The sequence below is a fragment of the Bombus affinis genome, chromosome 3, assembly GCF_024516045.1.
Source record: "Bombus affinis isolate iyBomAffi1 chromosome 3, iyBomAffi1.2, whole genome shotgun sequence".
In the NCBI taxonomy this organism is placed as follows: domain Eukaryota; kingdom Metazoa; phylum Arthropoda; class Insecta; order Hymenoptera; family Apidae; genus Bombus; species Bombus affinis.
This window is the reverse complement of record NC_066346.1, coordinates 2,966,756-2,986,206: the sequence shown is the minus strand read 5'-3', so window position 1 is coordinate 2,986,206 and position 19,451 is coordinate 2,966,756. Positions and strand designations below refer to the sequence as shown.

General features: G+C 38.3%; 2 protein-coding genes and 1 long non-coding RNA gene across 13 annotated transcripts; 2 read left to right on the top strand and 1 right to left on the bottom strand.

Moving 5' to 3' along the window:
• The first annotated feature begins 3,930 nt into the window (after nt 1–3,930).
• LOC126914449 (coiled-coil domain-containing protein 170) lies at nt 3,931–15,408 on the top strand. 10 transcript variants are annotated; one of them, XM_050718426.1, is made up of 16 exons: nt 3,931–4,372; nt 5,503–5,598; nt 5,673–5,804; nt 5,887–6,075; nt 6,168–6,437; nt 6,513–6,657; nt 6,750–6,922; nt 7,048–7,248; nt 7,334–7,477; nt 7,607–7,684; nt 7,863–8,026; nt 8,134–8,242; nt 8,338–8,574; nt 8,659–8,831; nt 9,093–9,210; nt 9,385–9,486. In XM_050718426.1, exons 1-16 carry the CDS (start codon nt 4,139–4,141, stop codon nt 9,442–9,444), a joined length of 2,523 nt encoding a protein of 840 aa, XP_050574383.1. In that variant the 5' UTR covers nt 3,931–4,138; the 3' UTR covers nt 9,445–9,486. The 10 variants fall into 10 exon arrangements, 9 of the variants coding, with proteins under 9 accessions (XP_050574383.1, XP_050574386.1, XP_050574387.1 ...); XM_050718429.1 differs by having other exon boundaries at nt 3,936–4,313; XM_050718425.1 differs by lacking the exon at nt 3,931–4,372 and adding an exon at nt 4,391–4,411 and having other exon boundaries at nt 9,466–15,408.
• LOC126914496 (uncharacterized) lies at nt 14,488–17,427 on the bottom strand. Of its 2 annotated transcripts, XR_007709664.1 has the most exons (3): nt 15,691–15,866; nt 14,596–15,500; nt 14,488–14,502 (listed from the first exon to the last, which is right to left on the bottom strand). It is a non-coding gene; the product is annotated as an uncharacterized LOC126914496 (long non-coding RNA). The 2 variants fall into 2 exon arrangements; XR_007709663.1 differs by lacking the exon at nt 14,488–14,502 and having other exon boundaries at nt 15,281–15,500; nt 15,691–17,427.
• A 153-nt stretch (nt 17,428–17,580) lies between these two features.
• Nucleotides 17,581–19,048, top strand: LOC126914480 (proteoglycan 4-like). Its single transcript, XM_050718504.1, has 3 exons — nt 17,581–17,738; nt 17,823–18,518; nt 18,642–19,048. The coding sequence occupies exons 1-3, from the start codon at nt 17,678–17,680 to the stop codon at nt 18,806–18,808; spliced, it is 924 nt and encodes a 307-aa protein (XP_050574461.1). The 5' UTR covers nt 17,581–17,677; the 3' UTR covers nt 18,809–19,048.
• The last annotated feature ends 403 nt before the right edge of the window (nt 19,049–19,451 follow it).

Genomic DNA, 19,451 nt, shown 5'->3' with positions numbered 1-19,451 from the left:
AGATATATGTTAAGAGTAAGATAACTGTGTGATATATAAAAACATTTACCCTATTCAGATCAGGATCAGATTTAGCTGACGCAAAATAAGTGAATATCAATGCGAAGATAATTCACTCTGCTGAGCGATACCTTTGTAGTCTTCATATTTTCTTCTGTCACAATTACAGCATTTCAAACGTATTTATATAATCGAACGAAACACTAAAATTAATTTTAACAAAAATATTTTTCCCCTATCAACAGAGCAGTAGAATTACCATCATCTTTACTATCGCGATACAATGTTATTACAGTCATAAATGTCGTGCAATAAATTTTACATTCTTTTGTGCAATTTTAATATCCTAATTGCGACTAATGATTGGTTAAAGTCAATCGATAGGAACCGAACGTGACTATAAAATTTATTCGTAAAGTTAAACGTTTCATTTATCGTTAAGATTCACGGTGTTAATTATGTCTAACGGTAAATGTTATTTATGCAATGTTCATAATTTTCTGTTCGTATAATTATAAGTGATATATTGCACGCAGCTCGCACTTAAAGAGATAACATGTATAACTTGATAAGAGCATCGCATGAATCAGTCGTTAAATTTGAACGATTATCTACCTAATGCGCGCATTGAAGGTTTGCGAAGCGCATTCCAATCTGTTGTTGTTGAATGTACAATAAACGTTACTTCATAGAAGAATCGTCTTTTTAATCATCGAGATCGCGTGAATCGAAATTAGCTTTAACGATTTAAATTACGATTATTACAATACAAATTTGAATAATTTTTGAATTTCATATTTGTCAATTCAAACACTGATCCAATCAATTGGTATTGATATGTTGTTTTTATTAAATTTGTACAACTTATTTTGATAAATGTTTGGTTTTTTTTTATTTACTGTAGTATTCCTATATATTGTTACAATTTTGTGGGTGAAAATTGTGATCAGAAAATTTAAATCATACGAAATTGTTGTACCAAGAACATAATTTCTCGATTAAGTCCTCGGACAGAAAGGGTCGTGCGTTTAAATCCTTTTGAGGCTGTTTTACCATTAACATAGAGCATCGAATGCACATACCGCCAACTCATTCGAGATTTTACGATTTTTGCCAACTCCTCGCTAGTTTTAAGTTGCGTCGCTAGTTTTAAACACTATTGTCAAGTTTCAATTTTTAGTCGTGTTTTAAGGCTTAGTTTTAGTATGTTTATGAAGATCGGGTGCTCGATTGATGTATGTATTTAGCTACAGAAATAAAATTTTGTTCACTTTTGTTCTTTTTGTTGGCCTCTCTATTTCTTTCGTTAGTCTTTTGGTTCTTGCCATTAGACGTAATTTGGCTGTTGGGTCATTGATAAATTGTGTTGCGAATTTCCGATTGTAACTCAGACTATCTATATTTGATAATATATAATTAATAACTGATTTGGGTAAACAAAGATGAAAATAGTGAGGATACAAAATTCACATTTTCATGTTTCAGATGTATGAAATTACAATTTTATTTGAAAGTAATTAAACGAATCATCTAAATATTGTTCCGCGATAATTTATTATTTTGACAGTGTGTAACGCTATCTAAAGTATAATAGAAAAATAGAATTCTATACCTTTTTACGATTTCATACGCAGTTTTATATTTTATTTATATTTTTATGCAAGACTTTAGTTTTAATTCAAACAAGCACCATGCTCGATCGATAACGTCGCATGTGATCCGAAAATAGTGATATCCGGTGACTACCAAAACGTGGGATACGAAAAAGCATTAAATGTCATGTCTATTCTGTATCTCTTATGTGGTTTTTAGTTTGTATTCTTTATCTTCGATCATAGTTATTGCTTTCACTAAAGGATGGCATGAAATACAAAATCCTAACCATTTGTTCCCAGCATTCTGTGGTGGTCGATTTCTAAAGTAAACTCTCGGAGTTCAGGACATTACCCTTTCCACGGCAGTTTTCAGAACTATGTACCGTGTACACATACGACCGAGCGAAGTCCCATGTAATAACGGACTCATCCTGTACTTAGTCAATGTCTCTATAATTTAGAATTTAGTTAATTTAATCTAATTCATTGTGCTCTTTCTGTTTTACCAGCAATTCTTACATAATTTAAGACAGTATTATTTCAACGAAAGGTGGCGTAATGATCGAAGCCATATCGCATGTACTTTGCTTCCTGTTACTTGGACTTTCGCGCGCCAATTCAAATTATACCTGTCATATTTTGTAGCCTACGCATTCTTGCGAGCACAGTAACCATTTAACTCTTTTCTCTTATCCCTTACTCTGACTTATGATATAACTTACATATTATTTAGTTTATTCACGCTTATACATTGCATTACATCACATTTAGAATTTATAAGGATAAATCAGTATCAAGGACGATTTATCATCCGTGACGTATCCCTATATCGTACTCTACCTCTAACTATGAGAACAGGCATTGTTCGATGTTATATCTGTTAAATTGCAAAGAACTTATTGTTTTATTTGAATATTAATTTAAGAAATCCTATTTTATTTTATATTTAGATGAATAATATGCGGAACATATCTACAATTCGCGTAACAACTGTTCGCTGATCGACCCTGTTGCTTCGAAAGGTCCCAATGACTGGTATTTTTACGAGGTTCTGTAAAAAATTCCATACCTCGTTCGTTTTCTAAATACCTAATGTCAAAAAGAAAATATATACATGTTAACAGCAAGATAATTATGTAATATATAATGACAGTTATCACATTCGGTTCAGGGTCAATCAAAGCTAATGCAAGATAAATGAACTGTCGAGCGATACCTTTCTAGACTTCATATTTTCTTCTGTCACAATTACAGCATTTCAAACGTATTTATATAATCGAACGGAAACACTAAAATTAATTTTAACAAAAATATTTTCCCCCTATCGACAGAGCAGTAGAATTACCCATCATCTTTACTATCGCGATACAACGTTACTACAGTCATAAATGTGGTGCATAAATTTTACATCCTTTTGTTCAATTTTAATACCCGAATTGCAACTAATGATTGGTTAAAGTCAACCGATAAGAACCGAGCGTGACTATAGAACTTATTCCTAAGTACAAACGTTCCATTTATCGTTAAGATTCACGGTGCTAATTATGTCTAACGGTAAATGTTATTTATACAATGTTCATAATTTTCTATTCGTATAATTATAAGCGATGTATCGTAGGCAGCACGCACTTAGAGATATAACACGTTTAACTCGATAAGAACGTGAATCAATCGTTAAATTCGAATGATTGTTATCTACCTATCTAATGCGTGCATGGAAAGTCTGCCAGGCGTATTCCAGTCTGTCGTTGTTCAATGTACAATAAATATTGCTTCATTGACGAATCTGGACTGGAGTATTTTAGTTATCGAGATTACGTCGATATTAGCTTCAACGATTTAAATTACGATTATTACGATACAATTTGAATAATTGTTGAATTTCATATTTGTCGATACGGACACCGATTCCAGTCAACTGACATAATCGTTTAACTGTTAAAAATTGGTAGCCGTGTGTGTCATTGAAGAGGGACAGTTAACAATTTCCTCGTTAATAGGGAATTGATTATGTTATCAGCCATTTTTCTTACGAAATAGCAGTAGTTTATCAATACTTATAATTCCTACCTGTAATCTTACGATCGGGGATATCATTCTTATAATACGATCAAGACAAGATTAATCTTGCCAATTCACTTATACTCTGGAGATATGACATTACATACCGCGGAATATTATGGAAACGCGATTGTATGACTCACTTTTGATAGAGAGAGAGAGAGAGAGAGAGAGAAAGTAATATTAAAAAATTATATTTGAAGATATTTATGGGAAATGGGGAGTTGAAAAAGACGGAGGGTAGTTTCCAGGGATCGATGAAATTCGATTGCCTGGAAGTCGGCGTCGCGAAGGGGATGCTAAAACGACGGTTCGTTGCGCATCGACGCGTCGTCTTTGTTGGAAACGCTTTTACACCGTCGAACGTTGCGTTGCGAGGCCCTCGTTACTCCGAAGAATTTGTAATAAAATGTCAATGAAGAAAGCAGATCTTTCTTTTTAAGTGGTCGCGCAACGTGGTACGATCGCGTAGTTGTATACATATGTATAGTGTAGAAGCTGAAAAGTTTCGAGAGTCGGGGAGAAGCGAGGAAGATGTCGTGCGAGGAAGAAAGAAGAGAAACGGAGGAGACGAGGGAAGCAACGAAAGAAGGAAAGGAGGCCACCGAGGAGGACCTTCAGATTTTCGAAACGCTTTGTATATCGTCGCCTCGAAAGGTCTTCTTCGTTCGCGTCAGATCCAATGTATCACAGAGCCTAGACGCACCCGTTTATCTGCACGTATCTATATAGATACATACATACGTGGAATGACTGTACATATTAGCAAATTCTTCTCGTCAAACGCACTTTCTTTTTCTACGACATAAACATTCTCGTTGATAGTTTGTGTTTGCTTTTGTCCATGTCAACGCAATTTTGCACGAGCATTTCGTTTCGAAGGAGACTATCGACGGGGAGCGAGGACTAGACGCGTACGTACGGGATCCAATTCGTCGAACTCGTCTCTTCCGATTACGATTACTCGCCATCCACGCGGGCGGCTAATACGCCGGATGATAAGCAACTGACACGATCGGAGAAATTGTATTTTATTTTCGAATTGGCTGATTTGACGATACCGCGATCGAAATCGAATTTCTTTATTTTTTTGTCAGCGATCGTCTAATTACTTGGATCGTGCGTTTGTTTAGCGTGGATATTGACTGGCACGCGAGTGGCCAGGGGTTACCTCGGTTGCCATAGCGTTGCCGCATACAATCGATTCTACCTGTCGCCGTACGCTTTTATCCCTGTTTCCCTCGTTCACCCTCGTCTGCACTCGGTTTCTTCCGCGTTCGTAGTCGCAGCCGCGAAATATTAAATCAGTATGTTTCTATAAATCTATAAGTCTTTCCTAGTCTATGACAACCGCGACCATAAGGATAGGCATACGGTTCGTATTAAAACGGATAAGAGCATTTGATAATAGCGAGCGGCTATAAAGGAAATTATCGACGAAATACGCGAGTTTCAAGGCAAGCTTCGTCGCCGTGTATTTGAAAAAAAAAACTGTTATCTTTCGATCCAAACGAAATGCGAAATCGACGCAGATATTTTTCGCTCGAGAGCCAGGAGTTTAACTCGAGACATAAATTTTCAAATACTTTCCAACGTACAGGAAATGATCACGCGGGATAAACGCGTTCATAGACGGCATAGCGTGCACGGTCGAAGCGATTGCCTCGGAAATAAAATCGGAACCGGAAGATAGAACGCCGCTTGCACATCGCGTTTCGCAAAGCTTTGTCGAGTGACTCTAAGAATTAGATAAAAGCTGCATAAAGTGGCACTTGTATCGCTGTCCGTTGATATCGCTAGAGAGTAGATATATTTGATATATCGGCTTTTGAATCTGTTGCCGTAGATCGTCGAGCAAGAAGCCATGACCCATGATCTAACGACTACGTTGAGGAGCGAGCTAGCAGCGCTCGAGTATAAACGCGACCGGTTGATGTCCGAGGTAAACCTGTTCCATCTGATTTTGATCGGCGATGCGATAGTTCGATTAATAATCGGCAGTATGTTCGCGCCTAGCTGCAAGAAACGAAGAATCTCGTGAGATTGCGAGATCAACGAATAGCCGAGTTGCAGATAGAGGCGGAACAACTTCGCGAACAAGCAGCTAGACAGAATGCCATCGTGTTAAGCTTGAAGAAACGCATACAGGTCACTTTCAGCGTCTTTAGTTGCTAATATTTGACTTTCGTTCTTTCTCTATTTCGATCGAACGATCGTATCGGCGATTTAGGAATTGGAAGAACGCGAGAGGAATCTTTATACGAGCCAAGGAAGGAACGAGACCGTGCTGCGTTCTCTGCAACGAGATTTAAAGTATCATCAGGAGAAGAATCGGGAATGCGAGAAGAAGATACGTCAGCTCGAACAGACCGCGTCGGAGGAGATCGAATCGAGAGAACGAGCCCGTTCAAGTTTCCAGGTTTGATCTGCGAAAGCCGCAAGAGTCTAACCCGATTTTATCGGGATCGATCGATTTGTTATTTACACGGTCGATGTGCTCTTTCGATAAAGGAATTTACGCGAAGATTGGCGAACGCATTGAGCGTCGAGTATCGCGAAACCGTTCATCCTAGTGCCGAAATGGTGATTCACAAAGTGGAAGAGTTGGTGCAGGAAGCGAATCGTGTTCGCGCCAAGAATACGAATATCGAAGCGCAACTGACCGCCGCCGAGGTAGACTTTAGAAGCTGCCGGGACGCGTTGGACTGTACCGTAGCCGAGAAGGAACAACTTCAGCGTCAAGTATCTTCGCAATTGATCGACTTGGATCGTCTGAGACAGGTATCTATTTATCTGTTTAGTTTTGCGAAATTTGCCGCTAACGGAATCCAGAGATCTCGATCGTTTGTTTGTCAGGACAAAGAATGCCTGGAAATGCGATACAAAGTGGCGGAAAGGGAACTGGACGGGTTGAGGGATAAATTGTTAAACGCGAACAGAAGCATAAGCAACGCGACCGGAAATATATCGACTCAAGAGGCGTTGATCGGACAGCTGCGAGGTGATTCGTTTGGCGAATATATTCTTCGCTTTTCTCATTCTTCGTCTTCTCCTGTGTCTTCTTTTCCTTCTTCTCCTCCTTCTTCTTCGCAGAAGATCTGACGCAACGGGACGAAAAGTGTCAGCGTGTGCAAACCGAGTTACGTCACCTTTTGGAATCGTTGGCAACGCTTGTCAGCGGTCCGAACAGATTCGTCGAGTCTCACGAGAATGTCATTAAGGATCGCATTAGGGAGATCTTGGCCGAGAACAAAGATCAGGCTCTTGTATTTCTCATTCGCTTTCGTATTATCTAAGGACGTGACGTTTGATAACGTGCTGCGTTGCACGCAAGCGTCGAGTGAAAATGCAAAATTCGTAATTCGTTGAAAACATCTTTCCTCTTGCCTAGACGATTCAAAAGCTTCGAGACAAGGTAAACGCGGCGACGGAATCGACTACTCGGCAGGGCGAATTGATCGAAACGACTGTGGCGAAGATGCGAAATCTCGAGGACGAACGATCGGACCTGGGAAATAAAGTTCGCAAATTAGAAACCGAGTTGACCGATTGCGAGCTGTCGAAGGAATCTCTGCGCAGAGAAAAACAAATGGTAACTGTACGCATATGTACGGACGTACGCGTGTACGATAAAGCGGCAGATTTAAGGCGACGTAATTTCGATCGAATTGTTCTAGTTCGTAACGTTTCTGAACCGACTAGGAAAAGCGATGCAAATGGACGAGATCTCGGAGGAAATGGGTCTGGATCTTCAAACGGAATCGCTTCTGATACGAGCCGAGCAACTTGCCAGATTGGAAACCGACAAATTAGTGGATAAGGTAAAAAATACGATATATCGAACCGACTCGAGCTTCCATTTCACTGTTTCCATCAAATTGCTAATGTGTTATCTCGTTTGTTCTGTGTTTGTTTGCGTCGCAAATGTTGCGGTTTCCGCGGTCGCGCAGTACTCGTGCTGCAACTACACCATCTTACCGAGGATTCGACGCGAGCGATCCTTCCACGAGCTTCCTTCTATGAAAGAAGTAAGCCACATTGGCGATCGAGATTTCCAATTTCATGAATTTCATTTCGTATGGGACGCGACGACGACGCTCGAGAACACTATTTCCGTCGCGACCATAACGCGCTTTTATTATCGCAATTCTATTCACAGAAACACGTCTGTTAGCTCTTCTTTCTCTTCTTTCCGTTGCCACTTAGACCTCGGTGGTGTATCAGCTGCAGCGTCGTGTAAGGACGCTCCGGGAACAATTGCAACGCCGGGATCTTCATCTGGATCTCCTTCGCAGAAAATTATCGCTTCAAGAGGACAGCGTGAAAATGAAATCGTTGCTGCAAAGCGAAAGAGACGAAGCGAATCTTCGGTACGTATATGTACGGCGAATTTATCGCGCTTTTGGGTAATATAGGTACCAATTCGAAAATGTCGCAAAGCGTTTTTCCACCTTGACCACTAATCGTTCGTTTCAAGAGCGAAGAAGTTGTCGAAACAAACCGATCGCTTGCAAGTTCAACTTTTGGAAGAGAGGTCGAGAAATCGCGAGTTAAGCGCCCAATTGACGGAAGCCGCGGATTACAAAGTAATCTTCCTGTTTCTTTCCTCTTACCGCGCTAAACGACACACACACACACACACACACACATAAAATGGTGAGAGTTGATGTTTGAAAACTAGATAGCGGCTTTGGAACGCAGTCGAAAGATAGAAGAGGTTCAAAAACGGCTGGTCGAGAGCGAGATGCTGAGAACTCGATGCAACAGAAAATTAACCCTCTTGAAAGAACAAATAAGAACAACGACTGAGACTGCCGAGCAGGAGCGATCCATCAGCGACCATTCGTTGCAACTGCTTAGGGACGAGCTAGCGCAAGTCAAACAAAATCTTTCCGAGATGACGAAAAGGGAATCCCAGGTAAGCAGGTGTTTCCCAACGAACTTAACATCGCGCGAGCTTGCGTCGTTCCGATTTTTCAATCCTTACGGTTTCCTCCTTCAGCTACAAAGTTTCCGTGTTTCCGTGGTGAAATTATTATCAGAACCAATTTGCACACCAGATTACGAGATAATTTCGCGACTGCAAAAAACAATAGCGGCACATCGTGATTTCACCATGCTGTCGCGCCGATACGACGAGCCATTGGATACCACCAGTCCTTCCAGATGTACAAGGTAAAGCCCCGTCTTCGGTTTATACTTCGTAGACGATAATGTCATTTACTTCGGTCGGATTCAGTTTTTTTTTTTTCACATATCTGAGAATACGTGCGAGAAACGTGCCATAACTGATACAGTGCTGTAGAAAAAATGTTATCGATGTTTGCTCGTACGCGATACGAGCAATTCCTCTTTACCGGTATGCCTGTTACGATCGGAAACCGAGAACGAAAGTAACGAAATAGTAGCGAAAACGACCCAACCACTCTGTTTCAGCATACACACGATGCATCCTCCTAGATCACCAGGGTCACGATGCGCTCGTTACGAAGACAGCGGATTTGCAGATCCGCCGGATCTTCGCGACGTCGAAGACGAATTCAACAAACGACCGGTACGAAGCAGCCTACTTCCATGACGTTGCGTCGATCGACGCAATTTCCACGTTAAACGTACGAATATTTCGAGCACGTAGAAATACAAAAAGTTTGATTAAACGAAAAGAAAAAAAAGATTACAAACAACGAAGTAGTCTCTTTCTTCCGATTTGTATTTCTTATGTCACAAGCATTGTTGCGTACGCGACTCGGTTGGGAGCGAGTGGAGCTGGTGTATAATGTCGGTGTAGAGTGGAACAACCGCATTCCAGGATGCAGACGGTAGAGAGCGAGACTGAAGTTGCCGTGCTGGTTGAGCGCGGGAACGCGATGCAGCGAGGTGGACGGGAGGGGACCAAGGAGGACGAAGGGAACATCGTCTAGTAGTATGCGAATCCGTTCGAGCCTCGTATCTCGTATCTTCCTGCTCGAACCAAAGTGTGCCGCGCACTATATGCGTGTCGAGCACTACGCAAACGGACCTCTGGCTTTTTCGTGGTCTTTTCTGGTCTTCTCGTCGGGTCATATTCCAGAGGACCGATATTGCATACGAAAACAAAGGAAATGTATTTTCATTTCTTTTTTTTTTTTTTCTTTTTTACTGTTAATTCGTATTTTTAGTCGTTCTAGCGGCCATTATTACCTTAAGTCTGTACGCAATCTTTCGGAGTGTAGAAAAAACGCCACGTTAAATACCACGGTATCGCGATACAAAAGGAGCAACAGAAATGGGAACAGTAAAAAAAGCAAAGTAATCATAGATAGTAAGTATTCGCGATATTGTTGGCAGTTATTATTCCAGATAAAGACGAAACTCGGCTTTTACGCTATGGCGTTTTCCAAAGAGCCAAGAAGCAGAGTCGCGTGATTTTATGGGGCGTGCTTCTTGCTTAGTAGAAAAGTACATACGTACACTGTGTACAGCACATACCTACACGTAGTACGTCGTATACTGGTTAGCCCTGAACTTGGCCAGCAGTGAACCACCTCCTTCTTTGCAGGAACGTGAATGCGTGAAAGCAAAGGCGTCATCGTTGGCCTCCTTATTTCTCGTTGCGTACAAACACACGCGTTACGACTATCTCAACGCCAAACAAGTACACTGTACATGTTACTTTTCACGCTCAAACACGTATCACGAAACGATATTGTCAAAGCTGGCAGTTATTTAACAACAATACGTTTCATTCACACTTTGGCCATTCTTTCATCGAAAGCACGAACAAAATTTCGTTGAAAACTCGCTGTCCGAGCATATTTTTCTTTGATATCGGCCCGACAAATTTCCTGCAAAGTTTCCTAACGAATCTGTCTTGACGTTGCACGCGTACACTGACAGTATACTGAAATGCCGGTCGGACTCGGATGAAAGTCGGACAATAAAGACGAAGTGGAAGTACTTATGGTATTATCTTCTCTAATTTTGATCATTATTTTGGTTATTATTTAGATGATTAGAGATTTCGTTGATTCTGAACATAATCGTGAATTCGGCCTTCTTCGCATAAGTATCGCTATATAAGGTTTTTAGTTAAGTAGAACGGGACTAGGTTTCTATCTAAGTATACGGCGGACTAAACGAAGTATCGATAAATAACTTAATCAGCTACGTAAAGCCAAAAGCATGCGATCATGGGTATATCTGTGTATACTACGAAAATGACGATTAAATATGTTGTGTTCGGTTTATCTATTGCTTAAGCGCTTATCTATTTAGAAACCAACAATGACCGTCAGTATCGTTTCAATCGCACAAAAGTAGACGCAAGGACAAAAGGGAAACAAGGATCGTCGGAAGAAAATGCAATGACAAAACGTTTTATATGTCTAGTTAAGCAACAAAAAATTTATATGGCCAATTTTTACATGTTTCGAATTAGTTACGTATACATATATGCATCTAAACTCGTCAGAATTAAAAGCCGGTGGTCGTGCCTGCACCCGTCGTACACGTACCGTTGAGGTCGGTTAATTCAAGTGAGACAACATTACTCCTATTTTTCCTAAGATTTTCTTTAGGTTAAGTGCTTCCGGATCCTGAAAAGAAACACAAAAATTCCAGTAGCATCGTACAGGTTACGTGTAAATGGATCAAGTTTAACAGGTTCAGTTACGCGTTATAGAAACTTTCAATGTCTTTCAAATCGAAGTTAATCGAAGTCGAATGTCGTTTCTTAAAAAGCAACATGCACATATTTTGAGGATGATCGTGCAGAAACGACAAATTCAAGAGCAAGATAATTCGTAACTTACCGCCTCTGGCGAAGGATTAGGTTCTGGGTTCGCATTGGTCACAGAAATAAAGGCAATCATAAAGATGACTGCAACGCAAAGTAAGAATCTCATGGCTGCCATGGTTCTTGATGTCTGTTATTGCTACGTATGTAACTTGTGCAATCTTCCTCTGTTTGTCGAAATTGTCCGCGACACCGTTATTTATACCGGAAAAAAATCGTTAAAATTATCGACGAAGTAATACCTATCGTTATATCCTTCATATTGTCCACCAAAAGCACCAAAAGAAACATTAAGATAAACGTGTAAATTCACCACAAAAAAAAAAACATCGGTAAGTTACAGGCGATAGCTTAGAACAATAACAGCGTGAAACGTGAGTAGAGCGCGATTTAGAGTGAGAATCGTTTTAGCGTTAATTATTATTGTCGTTTACATATTACTATCTTTATTACGTTTTGTATCTGTCAAGTATAAATTTTGCTAGTTTATCTTATATTTAATAGCCGTCTATTTCTACGTATTAAAATTATTACTTTTGCTTATCGTATTCGTTACATCAAAGTACATCGTGTATATCTGTAAATCGTGTGCAAGGAATATTAGAATGTCGATTAGGAAAATGGAAATAAGATTGCTTCTTAAAGCTTAAAAAAATAAGCCCTTTAAAGCTTCAACAATATTCCGAAATTATAGAATTACACGACCGCATGATTTATAGAAATAAAACGATCGTGGAAGTTGACCTTCCAAGAATTTTTCCGCAACCCTTGCATAGATGCCAGAAATCGTTGTTTAAAGATAATAACGAGCATAAAAGTCACCTGTTTGCCATCGTTGTATACTGCAACCATACCTTTAGGTGCTTTTTTTTGCGACTTATATACATATAATTCGAGATTCGCCAAATCTTAATAATCCTATCAAGTCATCGCTGCATCGTCATAGCATTAACCGATGAGCGTCCACTTGTTGCTTATTTCTTGCATTGCAATATTACGGACGACATAAATAAGATTGTATAAGGAAGATTAAACAAATTTCATTAATATCAAATATACACGTAACATGTATGGGGTAGTTTATTTCACCATCATTTTCAGTGACGATAGATCAATCGTTGCAATCGATCGAATAGTGAAGTATAGTCGTTAATTATCTTATCACATCGATCCTACTTTTTGTATTTTAATTAAAAATTTTATTCGTCCCAAGATAATCATCCATTTTACTCGATGACTTATCGAATTGTAAAAGAAAAGTTTCTATTATATTTGTTAACGGGCGGCAATAGTAGAATATAAAATATAAAATAGGTATAACTCGAAAAATATATACTCCAACAACTGTGCTAAATTAAATCTGATAAAAAAGAAATTGAATAAACAAGATCGAACACTGACCAATATTTAACTTCTTACTTGAATATCATTGACCTCCTTATTTCTCGTTACGTACAAACACACGCGTTACGACTATTTCAACGCCAAGCAAGTACACTGTACATGTTACTTTCCACGCTTAAACACGTCTCACGAAACAATATTGTCAAAGCTGGCAATTATTTAACAACAATACGTTTCATTCACACTTTGGCTATTCTTTCGTCCATTAGGAATTATCGATCGCGATCGAACGCACGAAAAAAGTGCTGCAATGTTTCGTAACGAATCTGTCTTGACGTTGAATGCGAACAGTATACTGACATGCCGCTCGGATTCGGATGAAAGTCGGAAAATAAAGACGAAGCGGAGGTACCTATGGAATTATCTTTTCTAATTTTGATGATTATTTTGATTATTATTTAGGCGATTAGAGATTTCGTTGATTCTGAACATAATCGTGAATTCGGCCTTCTTCGCATAAGTATCGTTATATACAGTAGGGAACAAAAGATTAAGACGAAATGGAAAAAATAAATAATTTATCTACTTTCCATAACAAATATAAGTACAGTGTTCTGCTTTTGGTATTAACTAATCAGACATTTGTTTATACACTTACAAACAAAAATTTCATTTTGATATTCTGCTCAGTAGTTGAGTTATAAAAAAGGAACGAAATCTGTATAATATTTCGTCGGTCAAAATTTTAAGACTAAATAAAGAATATTAATTTTTGGTAAGAAAATATACACAATTTTTGTTTAAATTCAATATTTTATCCGATATCCGTTATTTCTTGTCACTTCGGTACATCTTCTTGGTACAGAATCTATTAATTTTTTACACTGATCTACCGTAATATTACTCCAAGCTGTTACAATTGTAAAGTTCATTTACATTTTTCGGTTTATAACCTTGTACTGTCCTTTTTATGATGCTCCGCAAATTCTCGATTGGATTAATGTCTGGTGATTGCGACGGTCACGGCAACACGGTGATATTTTCTTCTTCAAAAAACTGTTTCGCAACCCGAGCCGTATGCTTCGGATCATTAACAGTTTGAAAAATAAAATCATCACTCCTATTGTTGCGTGTAAAAGGCAATCGTGTTCTTGAGTATGTCCATGTATTGAAAATGGTCCGCCTCGAGAAAAACACGTCCATACCATAACGTTTCCACCATCATACGATACTGTATTACAACGACGACACAACGTCTGACAACAATACCTTTTGCCAATCTTCACTTGTCCAATGCTTATGAGCTTTAGCAAATGCAAGTCGCCTTTTTCGATTTCTAGGACTCGGCAGTGGTTTCTTTTGATGTTTTCGTCCTCTTAAGTTAAAGTCTTTTAATCTTCTCCTAACAGTTCTAGCACTAATTTGTGTATCGTGTTTATAGTTTATCCTCGCAGCAAAATTATTTGCACTACGAAAACGACCCTTTTCGCTCAATCGATGAATTCGACGATCCATTTTCGGCGCCGTTTTCCGTGGTCTTCCGTTTCTCGGTTGACCGCATTACATTAATTATAAATTTAAAAATTTATACCAAGCTTGCTTACAAGCCGTTTCCGACCTGTTCACTATATTTGCTATTTCGACGAAGGCCTTACTTCGCTTTCGCAGCCTTACGACTCGTTCCCTTTCGTTTTCAAGCAAATTCTTTGATTTAACCATAGTCTGTTCCTACGTAAATGAATCTCAAGCAATAAAAGGTACACTAAACAATGATTTTGACATTCCAGAATCAAAATGTTCAAAAACTGTACTCATACTCACGTTTTACACGGATCGTCTTAACCCTCTAACCTACCACTGCGGGCAAAGCCCGTATTACGATGTTCAGGTCAAACGTCAATATTACGGGCATGGCCCGTAATACGTACTACGCAAGTAGCGCGAATGGCTCGAAGGCTGCGCGAGCTTCCTTACGTTTTCGGCCCAAAATTCTCGAACGTAAATAGTAGATTAAAGGGTTAAACTAATGTCCACTGATTACAAATGCCGAGCGATAACTAACTGTTGTAACTCCTACATTGTTTGTATTTAACAACTGTCGGTCGGAGGTTACAAGGGTCAAACATACAGCTATGTTATTCCAAAGAGACAAACCGATTAGAAGAAAAATAAACGTATAAGATTTTTGTAATCCGGTTTACACATCATTGTCTTAAACTTTCCTGTAAGGTTTTTAATTAAGTAGAATAGAACTAGATTTCTATCTATACGGTGGACTAAATGAAGTATCGATAAATAACAATCGTGGGTATATTTGTGTATACTACGAAAATGACGATTAAATATGTTGCGTTCTGTTTATCTATTGCTTATGCGCTTATCTATTTAGAAACCAACAATGACCGTCAGTGTCGTTTCAATCGCATAAAAGTAGACGCAAGGACAAAAGGGGAATAAAGTTCGTCGAAAGAAAACGATATGAAAGTTTGAAGAAAATGATAAAAAGTTTTATATGTCTATTTAAGCAACAAAAAATTTATATGGCCAATTTTTACATGTTTCGAATTAGTTACGTATACATATATGCATCTAAACTCGTCAGAATTAAAAGCCGGTAGTCCTGCCTGCACCCGTCGTACACGTACCGTTGAGGTCGGTTAATTCAAGTGAGACAACATTACTCCTATTTTTCCTAAGATTTTCTTTAGGTTAAGTGCTTCCGGATCCTGAAAAGAAACACAAAAATTCCAGTAGCATCGTACAGGTTACGTGTAAATGGATCAAGTTTAACAGGTTCGAAGTCGAAGTCGAAGTTAATCGAAGTCGAATGTCGTTTCTTAAAAAGCAACATGCGCATACTTTGAGGATGATCGTGCAGAAACGACAAATTCGAGAGTAAGATAATTCGTAACTTACCGCCTCTGGCGAAGGATTAGGTTCTGGGTTCGCATTGGTCACAGAAATAAAGGCAATCATAAAAATGACTGCAACGCAAAGTAAGAATCTCATGGCTGCCATGGTTCTTGATGTCTGTTATTGCTACGTATGTAACTTGTGCAATCTTCCTCTGTTTGTCGAAATTGTCCGCGACACCGTTATTTATACCGGAAAAAAATCGTTAAAATTATCGACGAAGTAATACCTATCGTTATATCCTTCATATTGTCCACCAAAAGCACCAAAAGAAACATTAAGATAAACGTGTAAATTCACCACAAAAAAAAAAACATCGGTAAGTTACAGGCGATAGCTTAGAACAATAACAGCTTGAAACGTGAGTAGAGCGCGATTTAGAGTGAGAATCGTTTTAGCGTTAATTATTATTGGCGTTTCGTGTTTCTCTTTATTACTTTTTCTATCTGTTAAGCCTAATTTTTGCTAATTTATCTTATATTTAATAGCCATCTAATTCTACGATATCGAAATTATTACTTTTGCTTATCGTATTCGTTACATTAAAGTACATCGTGTATATCTACAAATCGTGTGCAAGGAATATTAGAATGTCGATTACGAAAATGGAAATAAGATTGCTTCTTAGAGCATAAAAAAATAAGCCTTTTAAAGCTTAAACAATATTCTGAAATTATAGAATTACACGACCGCATGATTGATAGAAATAAAACGATCGTGGAAGTTGGCCTTCCAAGAATTTTTCCGCAACCTTTGCGTATATGTATAGATAGATGCCAGAAATCGTCGTTTAAAGATATTAACGAGCATAAAAGTCACCTGTTTGCCATCGTTGTATATTGCAATCGTACTTTTAGGTGCTTTGTTTGCCACTCATATACATATAATACGAAATTCGGCAAATCTTAATAATCCTATCAAGTTATCGCTGCATCGTCATAACATTAATCGATGAGCGTCCATTTGTTGCTTATTTCTTGCATTGCAATATTACGAACGACATAAATAAGATTGTATAAGGAAGATTAAACAAATTTCACTAATATCAAATATACATGTAACATGTATGGGGTATTTAATTTCGCCATTATTTTCAGTGACGTTAGATCAGTCGTCGCAATTAATCGAATAGTGAAGTATAGTTATTACTTATCTTATCACATCGATTCTATCTTCTGTATCTTAATTAAAAATTTTATTCGTCCAAGATAATCATCTATTTTACTCGATGACTTATCGAATTGTAAAAGAAAAGATTCCATTATATTTTTTGACGACCGACGATAGTAGAATATGAAATATAAAATAGATATTACTCGAAAAATAGATATTCCAACAACTGTGGTAAATTAAATCTAATTAAAAAGAAATTAAATAAACCAAATGGAACAAAATTGAACACTGACGAATATTTAACTTCTTACTTGAATATCAGTATCTCATCGTCTAAAAGTTCTTTTCTCTTTTATTTGCTCGAATATCGCACCTAGAAAGATAATAATATGTAGAATGTATAAGATATGGATACGATAGAATAAATTGTGTCTTGTAATATTTGAAATAATGTTTTACTTCGTATATTTGATCATTTAAGCGGATCATCCCATTATACGATTTATGCTGTATGTAATTGTGAAATTGCGCAAGATTAATATCATTTATGGAATGAAGACTGATTCGTGATTCACAAGCAACGATACTTCATTTCTTTGATCCGTTGAAAAATACAATTTCCTTTCCGCCAATGAGGTCAGTACGATAAAGAAATAGACACAGATAACGGGGAACAAGAAATTAACGGCATATGATTTTTTATACGTTAATCGCCTATCTTGTCAAGGTAGTGATATTGATTGAAGATATCTATCCCGATAAGGGTGAAGTTTCCATGATAAGCCAGCAAAGGGTATTTCTACACCTCCAAGCTTTTCAGCATTCGTGGATGAACATTCGTAGCATCGACGTGAATTAAACAGTTATAGTAAGAAACATGAAAGTGCACGAATTTTTAATAATCTTGTTCACGATCGAACTCGTTGCCTTACAACCGGGTAATGTATCAGTGCAATCAAATATCCACTTATAATTTTTAAATTTACATATCAACAGATACTAAACATCTGCCTTTAAATTAGGGGCAGGAGCGCTCAAGTGCTATAGTTGCGAAGGCAATTCATGTAAGGAACAGAAACTTACCTCGGAAACGTGCAGCAGCAGTCCTTCAAAAACGACTACAATCAATCCTACAGACACGACTACAACCAATCCTACAGACACGACTCCAACCAATCCTACAGACACGACTCCAACCAATCCTACAGACACGACTCCAACCAATCCTACAGACACGACTCCAACCAATCCTACAGACACGACTCCAACCAATCCTACAGACACGACTCCAACCAATCCTACAGACACGACTCCAACCAATCCTACAGACACGACTCCAACCAATCCTCCAAGCTCGACTCCAACCAATCCTCCAAGCTCGACTCCAACCAATCCTCCAAGCTCGGCTCCAACCAATCCTCCAAGCCCGACTAAACCCAAGGATTCAAGCTCGACTCCAACCGATCCTCCAAGCTCGGCTCCAACCAATCCTCCAAGCCCGACTAAACCCAAGGATTCAAGCTCGACTCCAACCAATCCTCCAAGCCCGACTAAACCCAAGGATTCAAGCTCGAGTACAGCCTCGACTAAACCCGAGCCTTCAGACCCGAATTCAGCTGCCACGAATATTGATAGGAAGCGTAGAAGTGTGATCGATCGGTTCTCACGAATACAGTTCGTTAATGGCAACGATACATATCACTGTTATTCAGCAACTGGTAAGGAATTTTTCTATATTATTTTTTCGATACATATAGTTTATTCGAAGTTTGTGTTGTCGTGAAACATGTAAAAGAACTTAGGTTCTGTTAATTAGTTACACAAGTATTTTTCTTTTACAGTGAATGGCACGGAATCCAAGGGTTGTACCACGGAAAAAGATTTCTGTAAAGATAAAGGAAGTTCGTGTAAACTCTGCGAAGAGGATGGATGTAATTCGGCAACGTCAACTGTTGTATTTACATCTATGATTTTCTCTTTGGCAGTAATCGTATTATTTGTAAGATAAACTAATAGTTTTCTTATTGTGAAGCCAACTTTTTCAACAACAACGATCAACAATGCCTCAGCAACGATCAACCAGATCTTTCCATTTCTTCTTTATAAACAAAGATATTGTATCGAACGGACACAGAGTTTTATAAATTTAACAGTAAGAAAGAAGTGGGATTCTATTGACAATTATAACTAAAATAGCATATTGTACATATATCTATAAAGTTGTAAAATAAAAGCTTTATTTATGTAATTATAGATAGAACCAAAATTACACGAGCAGTAATTGATGATTCGTATAAGTTGTGAACCTCCGTCCATGGTATACAATCTATATATTTTTACGGATATAATATATATAATAATCACGTAAATCAGGACATTGCACTTTGCGTCGGGAATGAAATTAATTGTAAACAAAAGTGTATTAAGTATGGTTAATTTGATGTTTAACTAGCAAATCATTCACCGCGGATCGATGTGTATGTAAGGGCAACGAACTCGATGGATTCGATACGTTCCAGTCGTTATACGTTATATTCAAGCTTTTCGACATAAATGTTTCTCACGCGAGAGTAGCGCAAGCGTCGTTATTCTCAATATGCAAAGAAATTGCATTGAACGTGTAGCAATAATAACTTGGAACGCTATCAGAT

Excerpts from the sequence above, each read along its gene's own strand:
- LOC126914449 (XM_050718426.1), top strand. The coding sequence starts at position 4,139 with ATGTATAGTGTAGAAGCTGAAAAGTTTCGAGAGTCGGGGAGAAGCGAG. Across the intron at positions 6,438-6,512 it reads ACTTGGATCGTCTGAGACAG|GACAAAGAATGCCTGGAAAT; the intron begins GTATCTATTTAT and ends TTTGTTTGTCAG. Across the intron at positions 8,243-8,337 it reads CGGAAGCCGCGGATTACAAA|ATAGCGGCTTTGGAACGCAG; the intron begins GTAATCTTCCTG and ends TTTGAAAACTAG.
- LOC126914480 (XM_050718504.1), top strand. The coding sequence starts at position 17,678 with ATGAAAGTGCACGAATTTTTAATAATCTTGTTCACGATCGAACTCGTT. Across the intron at positions 17,739-17,822 it reads ACTCGTTGCCTTACAACCGG|GGGCAGGAGCGCTCAAGTGC; the intron begins GTAATGTATCAG and ends CCTTTAAATTAG. Across the intron at positions 18,519-18,641 it reads TCACTGTTATTCAGCAACTG|TGAATGGCACGGAATCCAAG; the intron begins GTAAGGAATTTT and ends TTTCTTTTACAG.